This window comes from Porites lutea, chromosome 5 (genome assembly GCF_958299795.1).
Source record: "Porites lutea chromosome 5, jaPorLute2.1, whole genome shotgun sequence".
NCBI classification, from domain to species: Eukaryota; Metazoa; Cnidaria; class Anthozoa; order Scleractinia; family Poritidae; genus Porites; species Porites lutea.
This window is the reverse complement of record NC_133205.1, coordinates 23,898,669-23,918,514: the sequence shown is the minus strand read 5'-3', so window position 1 is coordinate 23,918,514 and position 19,846 is coordinate 23,898,669. Positions and strand designations below refer to the sequence as shown.

At 40.5% G+C, this 19,846-nt stretch overlaps 2 protein-coding genes across 2 annotated transcripts in view; both read right to left on the bottom strand.

The window, feature by feature from the left end:
* Positions 1 to 240: 240 nt before the first annotated feature.
* LOC140937471 (uncharacterized) lies at positions 241 to 9,196 on the bottom strand. Its single transcript, XM_073387038.1, has 7 exons — positions 8,771 to 9,196; positions 8,509 to 8,632; positions 6,907 to 7,186; positions 5,567 to 5,735; positions 4,641 to 4,902; positions 2,519 to 2,648; positions 241 to 2,146 (listed from the first exon to the last, which is right to left on the bottom strand). The coding sequence occupies exons 1-7, from the start codon at positions 9,162 to 9,164 to the stop codon at positions 2,120 to 2,122; spliced, it is 1,386 nt and encodes a 461-aa protein (XP_073243139.1). The 5' UTR covers positions 9,165 to 9,196; the 3' UTR covers positions 241 to 2,119.
* A 4,033-nt stretch (positions 9,197 to 13,229) lies between these two features.
* LOC140937230 (tetratricopeptide repeat protein 37-like) overlaps positions 13,230 to 19,846 on the bottom strand; it is a 46,401-nt gene continuing 39,784 nt past the window's right edge. Inside the window, exons 46-53 of the mRNA XM_073386772.1 lie at positions 19,612 to 19,781; positions 18,970 to 19,128; positions 17,952 to 18,040; positions 17,030 to 17,093; positions 16,207 to 16,263; positions 15,656 to 15,732; positions 13,877 to 13,997; positions 13,230 to 13,739 (exon numbers count right to left, since the gene is read on the bottom strand). Of these exons, the coding sequence (XP_073242873.1) occupies positions 13,566 to 13,739; positions 13,877 to 13,997; positions 15,656 to 15,732; positions 16,207 to 16,263; positions 17,030 to 17,093; positions 17,952 to 18,040; positions 18,970 to 19,128; positions 19,612 to 19,781 (911 nt within the window). The 3' untranslated portion in view covers positions 13,230 to 13,565. The remainder of the gene's footprint in view (positions 13,740 to 13,876; positions 13,998 to 15,655; positions 15,733 to 16,206; positions 16,264 to 17,029; positions 17,094 to 17,951; positions 18,041 to 18,969; positions 19,129 to 19,611; positions 19,782 to 19,846) is intronic.

Sequence of the window (19,846 nt, the reverse complement as noted above, 5' to 3'; positions counted from 1 at the left end):
GAAATAAGGGCATCAAAACGCACATAAGTATCAATTAGGGCTGAACTGAAAGGATTAAAAAACAGAAGAAAGGAGAGGAGAGGAGAATGAAGGCAATTTTTATCGGAATTAATGTTATTCTATCTTTTATTTGGATGTCCGTCGAGGTAAGAATAGTTATTTGAGCAAACCAAACCACAAACAGTTGAATATAACTAACCAATAATTTTCTTGCAAATAAACTTTTACGGTGGCTATTTTTTAATTTTTTTTTCTGCCCCTCCACTATTATTAAGAGAAGGGTACTGTTGGTATTCAGAAGTGGAACAGAAGTTAATGGAGGGGAACGTGGTGCCCTGAAACAATTTGGCAATAACCCAACATGATAATCACAAGCCATTAACAACGATGAGCACAATATTCTAGGAAATTGCCCACCCACCAACCCCTCACCAAACCCAACATTTCGCTCTTAGTACGAAGTAAGGGTTAACGTTGGTTTGGGGGAGGGGTAGGTGGGCATCTTAAACTGAACCTTATATTAGAAACCTTGAGATCACTACGAGGACGGAATTTGACATAAGTTTTTAACGCGTATTCTCAAAAAACACAGAAGAGTTAACACAGGTATTTTTATCGACGGGGGTTAAGCCGTCTTCCGATCGACAAATGATAAAACTTCTAACATTTTAATAACTTATTTCCGCCCCTTCGACATTTCACTAAGACTCGTAGTAGAATGTCAACGGCTATCGCGTTTTCCCGTCAAATTAAAGCGACGCTGGTTCACGCACGCGCACAAAACGTAGTAGTGAGAAAATCTCATCTCGTAGTCGCCTAGGCTCAGTCTCCAGCCCGCGTTACTCCCCACCCGACCCGCTGGGTGTGGAGAACCGCGGGCGCATCAAGACACCCAAGGCTGGAGACTGAGCCTAGTAATCGCCCTCCTCTTAGAATTTAAAGGGCTCTACTGATAGTTGAAATGGTGCGTCATTAAAACTCAAAAACCTCTATAAGTTACATTTGCATAACGATACATAAAGTGTTTTAAGTATACATTAGCCAACTTTTGGAAAAAGAAAACTAAACAAATTATCTCTTGCAAAAATGATAGGGTAGGAGATGGGTAACTCAGAAAGACAACCAGGTCCGGGTTGTTCAAAAGTTGTTCATCCAGCAGATAAATATTAAGGAAATCAATTACGCTACTCATTGGATGGTTATTTATCCCGTGGATAGCATTATCCACCTTTCGTAGAACTGGGGCCGGGCCGGGTGTCTGCCATTTCGATCCAACTATAGATGTACAGGAGCCCGCTACTTGGGTATGTTCATTTTATTTTTAAGTTGCTTACTCTAGCATTGATCATGAAGTAGAAAAGGCCGACCATTTAAACGACGTCTAACTTAGACTGTGGTTTTACACGATCACTGGATCCGAGATTCTTCGGTTAGTGGGATATTTGAAGCACCGGTAAATAAATTGGCTTTTTTTTCAGTCTGAGCTATACATCCTTTTAAGAACAGTGTTGACAGAAAAAATTCTTAGATTCTATTATTGAAAATGTTTTAGAACGCAGCTTTGCTTTACACTCCGGGCTAAACATTCCTTTTACAACCGGTCCAAAGAGGTTTGATCTAGAAAAGAGTATCATTATTATTATATCGGGGAATTGACCAGCCACTATTGCTGTCACACTGAAGAATCCATTTTCGTATTTTAGTTTCTTTTGTCGTAATGAATCCAAAGAATCGGACATCAAGAATGTAATCTTGGATTCTCCCAAACAACCACACCCTTAGCCTGGAATACGCCACTTCAGAAACGAGAAGGGAACTGCAGCCCAAATGCGCCTCCAATTGTTCCTGGGATCGTTACAGAGGACGCGCTGGTCAGCTATTGGCCAATTTTTTCCTGTCCCTAGTAACACTCCCAGGAGTCTTTGCGAAGGTGAACTCGACCCAGTTTCCTCCTCGTTTCTAAGGTAGGAATGGGCATGGTAACGAGTTCACGTGAAAGAAGGAAAACACGGTCTAGGATATGACGAGGGTTTCAGATCTCGAACGATGCAGTAGGACCATGAAGTAAAGTTACGACAAAAAAACGTTGATACTGAAATTCTGAGGAGTTTTTCGTGTTCTAGTAATAAGGCCTTCGAGGATTGTTCTGCAGAGAGAAAGAAACAAATCTACCTTAAGCATTGAGAGTATAAAGAGAAGGGTGGGTAATGAAGAAATAAGATAATCGGAAAAGTCGTTGGAGATCTCCAAAAATTCTTGGACCCCCCCGCCCCACCCCAAAACTCCCGGCAATCAATATCTAATCAGGAGTTGAAGGAAGCAAACTAAATGAGTTTGCCTTGGATTTCTGATTTGACCCTCAAGACTTTACGTGCTTGCTTTCTATTTCTCGTTCTTTTACCCACTGCTCAGTGGATCTTTTACGTAAAAATGAAAACACAAAGAACTCGGGGCAACAACTTGGTCATACTTGCAGCGCGAGCTGGTGTGAACAAGTAACGACAGAGATTGATCTTACCAATGGATTAGGACGGAATCTGTAAGCTAGCATCATTCTCTTGCGGTATAAGTCAAACTCGTCATCTTCCCTTTGTATTTCACCAGGCTTTTCTTCTCCAAGACCACCAAGCTCATCAGCTGATCGCCCCCTAAAGGTCACAAACAAAGTATAATAAATTACAATACATTTGTCTATCAAAATGTTTCAATAATAATAATAATAAATAAAATATTTATATAGCGCTTATACTTTTCAGTTCTAAGCGCTTTACATTACTTCAAAAGGTCTGAATAAAAAATAAAAATCCTAAAATCATTACATATATACATATATACATAGTCACAAAAATACAAAATAAAAAACCTAAGATAGTTCGTAAACTCGTTTAAAAAGGAAGGTCTTCAATTTAGATTTAAACTTATTTACATCATCGATCGATCTAATGTCAACAGGCAAATCGTTCCAGAGTATAGGGGCAATGACTGAAAAAGCCCTGAAACCGTATGTCTTTAAGTTATAGGGTTTAATAACAAGACGCCACTTGTCTGAAGATGATCGAAGGTACCTCGCAGGTTCATAAACATGGATTAGGTCAACCAAATAATCAGGAGCTAAATTGTTGAGTATCTTAAAACAAATAAGATTAATCTTAAAGATTATTCTTTGCTCCACTGGTAGCCAGTGCAACTCCTTTAGAGTATAACTTATGTGATCAAACTTACTTAAGCAGGCAATCAAACGCGCTGCAGCGTTTTGGACACTTTGCAGTTTGTTAATTTCATACTTGGGAAGACCATGTAAAAGCGAGTTGCAGAAATCCAGCTTTGAATTTATGAATGCGTGCACAAGAACTTCAGTGTGAAGAAAAATGTGCTTCTACAGTTGTACAAACGCATCAAAATGATGGTACATAAAGCAATGTTTGAAATTTAGCTCAAAAATTGGATTACTCTGTTCAAATTTTCAATATTACTGGTCACACATGGTGGTGCAAAGGCTTGTTATCCTTAACAGAGCATTGACAAGGTAGGTAGGGTAACCCTCTGGCTTGGACAACCCAAGCACTCAGGTAAGGTTACCTGCCTTGAAAATATGTTGTATAAAATAGTAGGAATGTGCGGGTGCTAAGGTAACGTTCCTTTTTGTAAACAGGTCCTTATTGTTGGACCTTTCAACTAATGCACATTTTCCAGTTGGAAGAGAATGCGTCAGGTGCCATGTGTCAAAACAATCTAACTCTCTCAAGAACTATCGACTTGCATGTGATAATGCTACATGTATGTACCTTGAAACTGGGAAATCTACCATTTGCCCCAAGCAAATATTTTTCTCACAGTTATGACCAAAAGACGAAATTGCTTTATTCTTAAGTTGGGAGGTATAACACTTGATAACTGGCTTCACGGGAAAAAGGGAGCCGTGGGAGCCAAGTAGTGAAATAGAATTCACTACTTGTTTTTTGGGTCCTTCATTATGGTTAAATGCTTTAAGCAGAATAACGGAGTACTTGTAATTAGTGGAGTGTCTGTAAAGCTGGAATTGACTACACATAGCATTATAAAACAAGACTCCTGTAATTAAAATAAATCATAAATTATTTAAACAACCATAGCTAGTTTAGGGGCAACCAAGACAGTTACCCATAAAATGGCTAATTTCTTGTGTGTGCCTAATGCAATAATTTTATGCCTAAGACAGCAAGACAATGAAAATGCTTTTTTGTTTTTTTCTGATATTGTTCAGTAAGAATTTTCGTCTGGGTACACCCCGCAAGCACAGCCTCTTTTTGTCTTGTTGAGTGAGGAGGAGAAAAGGAGGTTCTACCTGAATCGCGTCAAACCTTGAAGCTCAAACTTCTGGACTAGTCAATTTTGTTCCCTGCTGTCAAACTGATTTATTCAAGTGCAAGCATCCATTAATTAATTAACCGATGGTCATACTGTAACTGAGTCTGCTATGCCAAGCGCTTGGCTAATTAGGCCTTGGTTAGAAACAGTACCCTAGCAACATGCCGCACAAGCTCAACAAAAATCTATCTTGATTCGTGCAGAGTCTTTCTCAAGTGTGCCAAAATTGAGTAAACAAAAGAAAGGTTCCACTGGTAGGGTTATCTGGATAAAGCCATGAATTACCAACATACTTGTTAACAGGGGCAGTTATTCCTTGTCCCTGTGATCCAAGCCCCATTCCCTCTTTCCAGCCAGCTTGCTGCAACATCTTATATCCAATGTTATCTTCCTTGATCTTGTGTTCAGCATAGTCGGAGAAATCATAGTTATCCAGGGAAGATTCACCCTTCACAGCTTTGACTTTGGCTGTGAATTTTTTCAGTTCATCAGCAGGAAGGAAATCTCCTATGTGGTGCTTTCCTTTGCCTTTCACAGTAAGCTCTTGAGCTTTGTCTATAAAAAAAGGGGAGAAAACGAATTAAAACATAAATCTGTTAGTCTTCTAACCTTGATTAATAAGCATCGCTTACTCTCAACACTTTCTTTACAGAGGGTAGCAAAGGGTTTTTTTTAACATTATATACAACCCAGACACAAGGAAAAGTCTGAAAAACCAAAATCTGACTCAGCAATATAGCTTTTTCATAAACTCACATCTTACCCAAGTAAAACCCCCACCACTGTTGACTGGAGAAATGTCAACAAGCTTGGTATCTATGTTGTGGTCCAATTTTATCCTTGGTTTAAATTTTATTTCCCTTTGTTTTTTGGGTATGGTAATGTGTGATTATGATTTAATACAAATGGCAAAAAAATTTAAACCAAGGATAAAACTGAACCACAACATCAATCATTAAAACAAACCCACCACAAGGGTGGACCAATGAACTTTTTACTGCACTAGATGTTTTCACACTCTGCATAAATATATTTATAAGGGGTGTGAGGAATAAAGCCCTAACTGACTTTTGGCATAATCCTAAAATCCCCTTTTCTTGTCCAAGCAAATACTGTACAAGACATTAATTTTAGAAGGAGAATCTGGAAGCTGATCAAAAGTCCCTCAAGGCTTTTTTCCTTGCATCCTTTAATTATTTATTAGTATCACTCAGCAAACCTAGTGTTTTTAACATCTCTTTTTTTCTTTTTTTGTGCTCCCATGTGCCACCTTCAGTATCTTCATCTGAATCATACTCATACTTTGGCTTATCATTATCTTGTTTTACTGCACCACCGGCCTGATATGCCGCTCGCTGAGCTAAGATCTTCATGTACATTTGTTGAATCTACAACAGAATTTTAAGTTTTATACTAAGTTCAGCGAAAAAACTTTTTTTGTAATTACATAGAGAGGAGAGGGTGTTGGGAAAATTTGAGACAGTTATGCAAACCTGAGATGAAGTTGAGAGTTTGCATAACAGCAGATAATTCTCCCAGTCCCTGGGGTGTTTATATTAGGCCCTACAAACACAGGAAAAAACGTTTTCTATTGCTTTTATAAAATAACTTTTCTGACTAGACAGAAGCAAAATTCCTTGTTACTGGTACTGATTAAAAGAGAAATTCTTACTTTTCACTATTAAAGTGCTATACATGAAGATTTTTTACACTTGACCACTTCTTGTTTTGCAAGAAAGATTTCATCAAATTTTCCTGCTTAAACTGTCAACTTGAGCAAAAAATTTTCATACAGTCTGTTTGTAAAGATTATTCAAGTTTTAGCAGTTGAGGAAAAGGGTGAATGAGAAAAACTTCTCTAGTTTTCAGCATAAATTTTTGTAAAAGCATGCTCATGTGATAAGCAGGCACAGCAAAAATTCTTGACAACACAATACTTATTGTATTGCATTCTCTCATTCAAGTCATCCAGGCAATCAGAGTGATTGTACTATTTGTGTTACTGTCTATATTATAAATTTTATAATATAGACAGTGCTGTCCTTGCAACAATATTATTTTAGCAAGATATATTAGCACAGCATATCATGAAACAAATACATAAGGAATAAGTTCTGAAAACATGGGCCCAGGAACACAGTAACAAAGGTATCAATAAACGGAATGCAGGAGCAGAGCACAGAGAGAGGGGTGACCAGAAGCTGTGGAACTAACAGGGAAGAAGGAAAATATATTTTGAGTGTACAGCAACTTGACAAGTCAGAAAAAGATTGTTAGAGCAAAACTTGAAAACTCAAATAGATAGCATAGGTAAACAAATGGGAATGAAGTAGAACGTTCTATGAAACAGAGTCCCAACATGGTAGCCCTCAATTAAAATTTAATAGTGCTCAAAATACGGTAACATAGGTTTAACAGGAACAATATTGATGAGTGCAAAAACAAAACAAATAAATGGGCAGGAACTCAGGTTACAGAAACTTCACACTTTCCAGACCAGAAGCTGGTATTGGAATGGGAATGCAGTATATTAAAGTTTCATATTCATTTGATAAGTACCTCTTGCTGTTCTCTAATTTGTTTTTGTCTTTCTTCTTCTTCTCTGTTACTCATTGGAATGCTGTGCTCAATCTCTGCTGCAACTGCTAAGGCTGCAGCCACTGCTGCATCATTATCAGATGATGATGATGAAGCCCCTTTGGGTGCATCTGTATCCCAACGGCTCTTTCTTTTTCTCTTCCTTTCTCCACTGCTAGCTGCATTACTAACTCCTGGTCGTAAGTTTTTAACAAGGTTTCTGTAGTATTTGTGATCTTGGCTGTTTACGTCAAAAAGGAATCTGTGAAGTGGAATGATAGTCTCAGGTATTAGGAAAATATAATTACACGTGATTTTCCAGATGTCACAAAACACGCTATGCAAACTGTAAAAAAAGTTTCATCACTGGGAAATTGTGCAATTTCTCTAGTTAAAACAATTTAAAATGTTTATGAGGAGACCTAGATCAAACTATAGGCCCTCAACCTTCTTTGAGATCTCCTAACCACACTAACTTATACTACAAATACTACATCATACAATGGTCATAACAGTACATGTAGTTCAGGATTTGTTAATGTCTATTAAATTAGGTGTAGGAAATTGTAAACACACTAGTGTAATCACTTAAGTATAATGCAGAATTAATAATGTGCCTGCAGCTTGTGTGCCACTTCTTGGTTTTTACCACATTTTGACATTATCTGTGATCTATTACTAAACAGATGCATGGCAAAATGGGATCTATTTGTTTAATTGTTCTTAGAAGCAATTTTTTATTTGTCTATTGTGTGACAAGCATGCATTCACCAAGACCGAAAATTTCCTGTCAAATTTAGTCAAGGGCAGTAGAATATACTGCCATCTCACATGCATTACACCTGTGTCACATGCCTGTGGATCAAAAACACCAATCACATGCAAACAAGAGAATTTCAGACATTCCATAACCATTAACTTGAAAATTGACCAAAAATGTTATCTTGCCAAGACATGTGGGATCTCAGCAAGATCTCCTGATACCTTGCCTCTGTAATCTCACCAAGAATGGATATGCACGATCTTGCTAAGGTGGTGCCAAGATTTTGGCGCTTTGTACTGCCACATTTCAATGACATTCTCTGGAAATCATTGGAAATCTTTGGTGATGTTCGCAAGTCATTGGAACTTCTTACGCACCATTTGCAATGTCAGGTTTTTTTTGTGGGATCTCAGCAAGATCTCCTGATACCTTGCCTCTGTAATCTTGCCAAGATATGGATATGCGTAATCTTGGTAAGGTGGTGCCAAGATTTGGCGCTTTCTACCGCCACATTTGGCATTCTTTGGAAATCTTTGGGAATCTTTGGTGATGTTCGAAGTCATTGGAACTTCTTCAGCACCATTCGGAATGCCAGGTTTTTTTTAGCAAACCCAAGAAATCAAGAGACGGAAATCACACGCATTTGACATAGGAAAAGTTGGCAGGGTTAGAGGGAGAGGACCAACGAATTAAGAATTAAAATGCGTTATTATTCAAAGTTCTATGGCTGTTGCTCAAATCACTTTTAACAAACTGAGATAAATGGTTGTTTTGGCTAGACATCAGAACGACTGAATGGGTACTGCTCCACTAAAACTTACCTATAATGTGGGTTGTTGACGTTGTCTTGAATGGCGGAACGTTCAACTTGGTCTCCACCTCTTACCACTCGGGCTGCCAGTACCTCAATAGCATCAAGTATGGCTTGGTCTTCTGGTGGGGGAACTTAATTATACCGCTCATCAGAACATTTTCAAGCATTTAACGAGATCAAAATTACACCAAACACAAAGGTATGGCTGCAATCAAGACCTTTAAGATACCAAGCTAAGAGAGAACGAAGCTTCAAATATTTCAAATTACCATTTTCTTCGATTTCTTCTGGCGTTTCGAAGACGTCCGGTCTTGCCGGTTTTGCAGGTGTTGATTTTTTAACTGTGGTTAGCTTCATGCTAACTGTCGGACGCCAGTCGGAGCTACTAGCTGCTGCTGTTGTTGCCGTCGAACTCGAGCTAGCTTCCTGTGTTTTCTGCTGCTGTTGCATCGCTTGAAAGCGAGCTAAGAAATTTCCATCGTTTACAAACATTTTCGGACCACTTGGAGCGGGATTATCATTTTGAATGATCTGTGTAGCTCCGCCATAAGATGAAGGTAACGGTGGTTGAGTGGTTTGACTGTTTTTCTTTTTCTCTGCAATTCGACGAAGAAGTTCTTGCTTCTTGTCCTCCACTAATTTCTGCCGATCCATCGACGCCATGTTTCTGATGAAATCCTTTTTACCCAGAGTTCATTGCAATTAGGAGCACAGGACACCTACTTACTATATATGCCTGCGTTATGCCTGCGCTGATAGTGCTGATAGACTTGATACTTGAAAGTGAAAGCAAAAAAGGATTTTTGCAACGACACTCTTCTCTTAGAAATAGAGTTCTAAGAGAGATTAACTTTTGCGAGAACTGAGTTACACCACTGACCTTCGCTTCCAAAGTTTCAAGCGAAATGATTACATGGTCATTAAATCAACCAGGAGCCGGCTAGAGTGTGCATTTTCTGTAACCAGGCCTCCTGTCCTATCTATAAACACAGCTGCTTGGACCGCTAAAATTGGATAGATTCCCCGGGGCGTTTATTAGGTTATTAGTGAACTTACGCAACAGGACGGGAGAGGTAAGAAGACGGCAAACCTTGTGTGACAAGCGTGACAATAATTTGGTTTTGAAATATCTTTTCGCCAAACTTCGCTTTCCTTTAAACTGATCTTTTCGTAAAAGACCAGAAAACATGAAATGTTAAGTAAGGATAACGACAAACACGTAAGTAATAACCCCGTCACGTTTGTCACACACGAGCATTACAGTCCTCTTCTTCCTGCCGTCCTGTTGCGTAAATTCACTATTTACGGTATGTCGACGGCCCCGACCGTTGCCTGGAAAAAACCCTGAGGACAAAGCTGCTAGGCATGCGCAGGAGCTCCTGACTAGGGGCGAAGAGCGTTGTGCCTCCCTTCCCAACGCCTACGGTACCCACTTGGTACATTTGAAACAAAGGTCACAACCCGGCCTGGTTTCAACTGTTAAAAGCCGCGATCTTACGGTAAAAAAATAAGGGACTTTAAACAGTGTTGTAAATTTAAGCGGATGGTCCAAACTTGCTGAGATGGACGTCTAAAGTTCTATTTTAAGGTTCGCTACGATTATCATAGCCTGTGTACGACCTCCTCCTACCCTTAAAGAAAAACAAGACAAAAAAAAAAGGAAAATTGGCGGTGCTACGCAGACGTCTCCCTCCCCTATTTTGTTTGAGGGGAGGAGGCGGCTGCAGACAGGTTACGATTATCACCGATCACCAAACCTCTTTTAGCGACCGTAGCCAACACAGGGATACTAGGATTCTAATACCAAGTTCATGTGTGAATGTAAGGAAGGAATGATTACAAGAAGCAATAAAGGAAACCTGCTAAAACAGCCGTCTCTCCTCACTCCTCGCCTCGGACGTTTCGCCAGGAGAGACGTCTGCGCCTTTCTCCTGGCGAAATGTCCCTAGCTAGTGGCGAGGAGCAAGGCCGTGAGATGGCTGTTTAAGCAGGCTAGAATAAAGGTGATTTAACCACTTTCGTAAACGGCTGCGGAAGAAAGGACACTTGCCTCGTCTACAAACGAAAAATTAAAATAGAAAACCGTGACGTTTAGTTGGAAATATAATCCCAAGTTGAGCGATTTTTCTAAAGAAATACCTTACCAGAATGCTGAAAATAGCGTTTCAGAACTTCTAGATTTCTTGCTTGTCCCCAGACCCGCTAGCGGGTCGCGCCTTCGGCGACACATTATTACAATGCAAGCTTAGTCTATGCCAAGTCTGGCTACGGCCCTGAGACCGGAACAATAACCTATTGTTTTGAAACAATAAGTAAGAATTCCCGTTGCCTTAGGCCCTGTTTATAAACAGGGGTCTTTTTTGCATGAGCATGCGCGACCGCTGAACAAGCGATGTGCATGGGGCGGCTCACCACAGGGTTTGCCTTCATCAAAATGGCGCGTCTCAAAGCTATCATAGCGATTATTTTGCTCGTTGGTCTTGGCGAATGTGCTCGTGATTTAACAAAATGTGTAGTTTGCAAAAAAAACTCTAACATGGTCTTAACGAAAGCGAAGTAGACAAGCTTTAACATACACGAGCTACTATCAAATTTCATCTCCCCACTTGACCTGGAAAACAGCGCGCGTATATGTAGTGCCTGGAGGATTGCGCTGACCTCATCAAAGTCTAAACAAAGTGCAGAAACAGTTTGTTGATGCAAGTAAACACTTTCAATTTTCTTTGTTTTGAAATCGGAAAGGAAGAGAAATATTAGAAAAAAAACAAAGCAAATTTCAGCGAGTGGGTTCGGAGTGCGCGAAAGCCGATGTTCAGTTCAGCAGTGAATTAATATATGTTCTACAATTTTCCCAGCACTTTAAAGCTACAAAATTAAGAGCACACGAGACGTAGATTAGCCACCTGGTGAGATGTTGGTGGTAGTCACTCTGTATGTCTCGAACAATAAAAAAAATGAATATCAATGAGACACAGTCAAAACTGCATTCAATAGGACCGAAATTAAAGTCCAATCTTGTGACCGATTTGATGAAACATACGGTTAGGTTTCCCAAGAAGTACAGTAAACATGTGATGCCGACCAAAAGTTAAAAATCATTAGAACATTTAAGTTCTGGCTAAAAGCAAATTCCTGCAAAAGATGCGTTACAATGTTAGTCCACGCAAAAACAAGAAGTTCTACAATTTTCCTATAAACAAACTTTGTATCACTAAAATACTTATGGCAAAAACTTTCTATTCCAACTGAAAACGGCGTGGTAGTCGCCCGCTGATCGTTATTAATCCACTCCCGAAATATGGCTAAATCAGCTATTAACAAATAATTGTCAGAAATCCTCTACGGCATCGAGAAACTGATTTACATCCGATTTATAGACAAACATTAAATAAAGAACATTTTGCTCAGTAGCTACGCATCAGCAATGCATTCTATGCCAAACTTTGCGGTTCTTAAAGGGGAATCAAGACACGAGTCGAGCGCCAAACAACAACAAGCAGCCATGTTCGTGTCAGACATCCTTGAGAAACTTGCTCTTTCACCTCGTTCAGCGCATCAGTCTCCACTTTAAATCAACAGATCTTTACTTATTTTGTACAACGAAGTTCTTTCCTAAGTTCCTGCTACCATTTCAATCTCAAGCAAGCGTTCAAAGTGAACAATTTGGTTCCTATGACTATGCAGCACGGTCGCTGTCACTGGTCGTGTGCTCTTTGTTAGTGCTCTTTGACAAGTCAGCGGTCGCGCATGCTCATGCAAAAAAGACCCCTGTTCTGTTTATATAAAGAAAAATTGTCCCGGGAGAGTGTTTCTACGATAAAAAAATTGACCCTTTGCCCGAGCCAGCAGCGCTCGCCCATGCTCTGATTGCCTCGCATTGACCGAGTTGAGCCAGCTGGGCGAGCCAAAGTGTTTATATGGAGGAAAGTTGGCCCGGCTATGGGGGTGACCCTACCATCAAGAAAGGGTGACCCAGCTGGGCGGGTCACCCTTCTAACCGCGCCAACTTTTTCTTTTTTCATGTAAACGGTTTGCTACGTTTTATAAGCAAATGTAGGAGAAGTTGGCTATTTCAGGGTAGCTCGGTTAAGCGAGTGTTAGGCGACTAGCACCTGCTATTTGCGGGCGGAAATGGACTTTATGTAAATGTTAATTGTTAATATAGACTGCAAGCAGTCTCTCTTTTTCTTCAGATTTAGTAAGGGAAGGGCACGCGCGCGCGAGCGTTGAGCGAGACACGAGAAACGAGGGCGGCAGCCCAAGAAGAAAAAAGAGCCTCTCCCGTCTCGCGCCTTCAGTCACGCGCGTCTCGGGCGTTTTGCTCGACGGACCAAGAAAAAAGAGAGACTGCTCGTAGTCTATTGTTAATAATATAGTGTGAAAAGTGTGACCCCTCTACCCGGGACAAAGGGACCTTAGGATGCTTTATGCCACTCGGCCCTGGTTAGTCTCCCTTGCAGCCGTTTTTGATAGAAAAGAGGCTATGATTGGACAGCATGTGAAAGGATTATTTGGCGCGAAATAGTTCCAGAAAATAGAACCATAGCTTTCATTGGCTCAAATCTGGAAAGAAATGTGGTTCGAATGTGAGCAGCCGCTTGTTGGGGAGGCGCGTTGCGTGACGAGACAAAAACGGCTGCGAGGGACACTAGGCCCTGGTAAAAGGATGAATAAAAACTTTAGGGAGAACTTCCAATAATTTTGTTACCAAACAAGCCAACAAACTACTTCACACCGCGTAAAAATTTTAATAAAGGCTTTAAGCCTACCTGAAAACTTCTCTAAGGTTATTTTTCTTTCTATTTTTTCAAACACTTTTTTATGATTCAAAACTCGATGACTGAATTCGTAAATTCTAGAACTATAAAAATGTAATACAGTTTATAACTTTTCGTTCCCATTTTTTACCCACTTTCACATACCTAAAGAGCATAACAAGTTTGCATACTCTGGTTGTATTGAGTTTGATTTGAAGTTTGATATTCAGGCCGAAGTGAGAATCTTGTTTCAAGCTTCACAATCGACATTCCTAGCGACGTTTTCACTTTTTAACAATTACACTCATTAGCATATCTTGTTTAATAAATCCCGATAAAATTGTTCTGACGGATAGACATGGATGCATTTCTCGATTAGACGCTTTCTCATCACTGGGGATACTTTGCCATTTTCTGAAAACGCATAATAAAACAAATCCAGCCTGCTATTTCCATCGCACTTTGCTTTCCACAAAAGGTCCTAAAAGGTGAAAAAAGAAAAGAAAAGAAAAGAAACAGATGAAGACCACAACATACGATCAATTTTGCTAATTTGTTATATAATGGAGAAAGAGTACCAAAAGAATTCATAAAAAGAACTGTGTGTTGGTAGTCTACCTGGGAAGCGGCCAGATCATTTTTCTTTAGATGCAGTAAGAGAAGCCAGTACTGAGCTACCGCTGAACAGGCTCCGTCGTCTGCCGTTTCAATCACCTGTTGGAATGCCCTTCTCGAAGCCCTGTTAAAAAAGATTTGTTAAGAGGTACAAGTTTTTGAGAATTTTTGTGAGCAAGGACAAAAATGCTTATGTACCTCACATTTGGTCTCAAGTTCTAGAAAAAAAAATTGGAAAATTCCAAACCCAAACGGAAGGGACCAGGGAAATTTCATTACGAGAACACATGATCCGTCCAAAAAAGAAACAAAAACAGACAAACAAAAAAGTTATCAAACAGTAGTGTAGCCTGCGAACAGCAGACGCATTTCCGGTCGTCGCTTCTCTCCCTCCGAGGGAGAGAAGCGACGACCGGAAATGCGTCTGCTGTTCGCAGGCTAACAGTAGTGCAGTTATAATAAACATTCGACCCTGCTCGCCATGGAGCCTCTAGTAGCTCAGTGGTTAGAGCGTCCGAACTGGAACCAGGAGGGTCGTGAGTTCGTTTCTCACCTGGAGTTCTGGAGTTAGAAGTCCTCTTCCAAATAATATAACAATAATAACACCTAAACAATTCTCGAAGCTCTAACTATAAGGGGCCGACCATATAACTTTTGACAGGGGTGGGGGGCGGTAAGGGGGATTTGGTTTGGGTAAGGATTTTACTTTTCCTAAACCTCTGGTGATAGAATTTTTTTCTTGACATACAACGGTGTAAGAATTTTTTCCAGCATTATACGCCATGAAAGATATATTTTTTCAGGGTAGGATTTTTTTCCACCAGATATTTCCTTGCAAGATTTTTTTTACTTCGAAAGCAGTCTGCAGGATATTTTTCTTTCTGGAATCACCCATACCCCACCCTCCCCCCCCCCCCCCCTCAAAAGTCAAATGGTCGTCCCCTGAAGGCGCACAGGAGCTATGAGGTCCACAGGGCTGGAACTTGACTCAGTTTCTGTAGTTTTTGTGGAATGAAGCAACTGGGAATAGAGACCTTTAGATTCGAGGACGAAAACGACTACCAATACAAGATTTGACTACCGTTTTTCCGCGTATTCTCAAAATATAGATACCCTGGAAAGCTTCATGGCACTTGTTCACCAGAAAAGTACTTTCATCTTTATTGAAGGAGGTTAAGCCCTCTCCCGATCGCAAAATGATAAAACCTCTTACGTTTGATAACTTGTGTCTGCTACTACGAGTTGATACTCTCACTAAAACTCCTGGTAGAATGACGACGGTTATCACCTTTTCCCGCCAAAATGACGCTGGTTCACGCTCGCGCTCTAGATTCGTACTACAGTAGTCGTTTCGCGTCTTGGAATCTAAAGGTCTCTATTATTGCTAGTTCCTTTCTGGATAGGATCGCTGTAGGATGTCAGTCCATCACACGGTTACTCCCAGCAGTAAAGGGCACCGGTACTAATTTATACACCTGGCCCGGGTTGCTCGAAGCATGGTTAGTGCTAAACAGCGTTAAATACCATGGAAACCTATACATTTTTATACCTCTTAACTAACGGTTAGCGCTAACCAGGCTTCGAGCAACCGGCCCCTGGGTGAACGGAGTCAAAGTAAAGCTAATAGAATCCATACTTAAAGATCTGAAGTCCGAGTTTATAAGCACACGGCCTTCACACCTCCTCTGCACCTACGTGGTTTTTCTGAATGTTTGAAGTTACTCTTCCATTCTTTGGGCTTGCATATAACTTGAGATATAGCTGACACAGTCACAAACCTACCTTGAATTATCTTGAAGAAAATACACGATTCCTTGAACTAGGTGAGCAGCTGAAACCCTTGATTTCAACTTCAGGACCTGCGATTAAACCCGAATCGTTATAACAGGTGTGCAATTTTCTGAAGATGCCTTCCATCTAATTAACTGGTAAATAAGGATTGTTTTATCCTTCAAGGTCACACTGATCCTTCATTAATGAACTTGGACTGTTCAAATTTTCGTGGTGGTGTAGTCTACCCGCTCAAACTACGTCTGTTACCACTTCTCTCATCACACATCCCGTTCAGTAAGCTCATAAATAGACCGAACGCGATAGCGGCAGCCAAATGCGCTATTGCATGCTGTAGTCTAAGCTTACTACAACCTCGAATGACGTTGAAATTACAGTTCATGTTTAATGTAAAGAGAACACGTAATGTTTTTATCTTGTCCTCTCATTCGCGACATAACATTACACAACATCAAGAGTAACGCAAAATACAACACGCAATCCCCCGCTACACACACCACCACCCCCACATTTAAAAAAGAAAGAACATTTTTTTGGCTTACCTCGTTAGAAGCTTCAAGAGAAAGATTAATCCAACGATCACGCTCAGCGGACTGTGTCTGTGAGGATGAAAAAATAAACACCAGGCTTTTAACAAAGAAAAACATAAAAGAACTATTAGCATCAATTACAACTCGCAGAAGTTTCGAACTGATAATACACATGTAAGCCTCCAACTGATTGCCACAAAAATTTCGGTGATTGGGGGATAAATGCGTATTTCAACAAGCACTGGATGCAAAGGTCTATTCAGTATACGATATGTTTACAAATATGCTTGCATCGAGTTGACAAAATACGGACACAAAAACGTGCCGCAGCCGGGGTTTTGCAAAGTCTCGAATCACGGATAGCCATCCATTCTCCGTCCCTCAATCTGTTAATAAGGAAAGGTCATGCATTGTTTAATGTTTCAATGAGAAAAGTAACCATAATTCTCGCAAAGCCTCGTTCACCTCTGTTATGGTCGATTAGTTATGAAATCACTACTAAAAAAAGGTACCGCGAAGCCCAAGTGGCGGACATTTTACGTATCCCGATACTGATCCATTTTTTTTTCAACCACAAAAGGCTTCATCAAGCACCCTCATCGTTTTTATTGGGGAATATCCTGTCTATCCTGTGAGGCTAGCACCGCTTTTCATCGTTGATGGACATCCTTGAATGTTTTAGATTTTAAATGGTCTAATGTAGTCTGCGAAAACAGCCTTTTCTCTTCGCTAGCGGCGAGGAGCGAGGAAAAACGACTGTTTTCGAAGGCTAGGTCTAATAAAGTCTGCAGGAAAAATGATTTATTTTTCGCAGCCGTTACTCCCTGATACGTACCTGAGCAAAGCGTAGAGCTAACATCGCCAATCGTATGAGAGGAACAACTCGCCAGCTTTGTGCCCTAAAACACCGTTGATGATAAATTAAGACTACAACCCCCAACATCGACATACAAATTCTCGAGAGTGATCTCCAAACATTTCCTTTAAAAATTAGTTGAGAGAATTTGTTAAAAGATCAAAGCATTTTCTCTTTGTTGATCACCTTCTTGATGTGTTGGTCAGTACTGAGACTTAAAGTGTTATGGACGTTAACCATTAGTCAAAACTGGCCGACCAGACCCCCAACCCAGTCCAGTCGTAAAGAGAATTTCTCTACGAATCAGGACTATTCAGTCAGATCAGTCTATTCGTAAATAGTATGGACGACAAAGGTTTTCGGCGAAAACTCTCCAGGAAAGCCTATTAAATTATTAAAATCGCGAGTCCGGTCGGCCAGTTCGATTTCTGATTTTCGGTAAGCACCCAAAACCGCTTATTACAGGTTGACTTCTTAGAAAGCCCTCGATATTAGACACATTTAGATTCTAAGACGAATACGACTACGAGAACGAAATTTTCTCTGTGAACCAACGTCAGTACAATGAAGATTTCCGGAAGAAGACGCGAACAAATCTTAGATTAAATCTCGTTCGTAGTCGGCCTCGAATCTAAAGATCTCTATTAACAGATTCTCGCGAGGCCAGATGAATGATTCCTTGTACTTCTGTCTGATTTTTTTGCGCACTAAAACGGGGTTTTAGCTTTTCAGCCTGGTCAAACTGATATCTGTAGTTTGAGACTTTTTGAGAGCTCTTTGGTAACTTCACAGCTTTCATAGGTTTTTTTTAGAATTTTATTGAAACAAAGCAACTACAGGGGAGTGTCAAAAACGCATAATCATTTGGCGAAATCCATCTTGGCAGGTCGGTATAACTTACTTGCTGTCCATACCCGCTTGCAGACACTGTCGATAGCATAGCTCCGCTGCTGTAGCTGATCCTTGATTGGCTTGAACTTCAGCTAAAACCTGGCAAAATGGCCAAAAAAAGACAGGAAAAATCAAGAATGAAATTAGACCCACGCATTTTCAAGTATTGATGGGGAGCATTTAGCGAAAATCCGTTGACGCTGCAGAAAAGAGCGCCTTAACACTGGTAAACTTGCCGAGTTTGAAAGTGATTTGTTAAAAAGTAACGAAGAAATAGCCCCGCAAAGTCATGAAATTTTACAGACTGCCAACTGGCAAGGAATCACAACTTAACAAAAACAGAAATTAAAACAAATCAGTTCCAAAGTTGGCAACTTTACTGATTTCAAGGCCTTTTTTTCCAGGTGTGATGACGGATTTTCGCTTAACGTTCCTTGTCAAAAGTTAAAAAACCTTAGAATGGTCTGTTTCGGCAACTGAGGAGTATAGATTACTGATCAGCTGTCTAAGTTCTGCAGTCGTTTATTTCGTTTTTGTGGCAATCGAACGATGTAAGTTCACTTTGGTGGTTATACCGTCTCCATTCAGTTCTATTGTAAGCCCTTAAAGTGTCAATCACCTAAATTAGCCACATAATGTGTTAAGGCGATCGAGACAACACCCTGATGCAATCGCCCGGATGGAACTAGTGAAGTCCATTAGGCACTATCACGTTGTAGTCGTGTAACGACGGCAAAGAAATGTACAAAAAAGCGTGATGCACGTGCAAAGTTGTTGTTTTGCTTATTTAATCCTATTGCTTTTTTGCCGTTCTCGTTGCCGTCGCCGTCGTCGTTGTTTAACTCCCTAAAGAGGCCTCTGCGGAGGAAAGAGGCTGGTTTCCATATAATCGTCCGCATCGTCCAAATCGCCCGAAGTTTCCCAAACTGAAATCCCTAGTTTCGAGACGACTATATGGAACTGAACCAGGCTTAACTAACGGTCCGCAGATTTACTCCGCCCCTCTGAATATGAAGTTGGTGTATTACCTGCCAAGCATTAGAAGAGTGGACTGGACTTGAAAGCAACGACGTTTGCAGCAAATTTAATCCAATTTCCACAGGTTCTCCACTGGCCAGTAAAATCTGAGCCTTCAAAAAGTGCAGCTGGGCGGAGATGTGAGGAATCGAGCTGTACGTAGATAACGCCTGAGAGAATTGCATACATAAATGTTAGAGGTACGTTGTACAGTTAAATAAACATTGTCAAAACACAGTATTTCTTACTATTGCTTTCATTTAAAAGATCCCACTCTATAAAACGTCCACAGCCTTTGGCAACTGCATATAAACACTCGTGCGAGTAAGTAACTATGTCAGGAGCCTATGACCAGACTATGTAGATATTTCACTTCTGGTTAATGGAAAAAGGGTAAGGCGTATTGTTTTGTCTACCAAAGGAGCGAGCAAAACTCCCTAAACACGTCCCTAGACTGAGTTAACTGATCAGGTTGTGTACCTCGAAACCGCGGGAAAGCTATGTGCTAATCCGAGCGCAAAAAGCATATTTTTCCTTTTTTTTTTTTTGAGGTGGGAGGTATACAAGAAAACGAGCAGAATTAAAGGCAGGCGCACATTAGCTAGACACTCGAGTCAAAATTATTGCTTCTTAAATTGCACTGCTTGATTTACCTGGTCAACGTGTGCAGCTGCTTCCTTGAGCAGCCGGGAGTACAGTAAGCAGTAACCTTGATGAATAATGGCCCATGACTGAAGGGACTCCAGATGTCTGGTCCGTGATTCAACGAGGGCTGGAAGCTGACACTCAGATTGGGACCTCAAAGTACTTTGTTCCTCTGAGGCTGTGTCAAGAAATAGATGATAGGGACCTTATACAACAACGACGGCAAAGGCTATGAAAACGTCA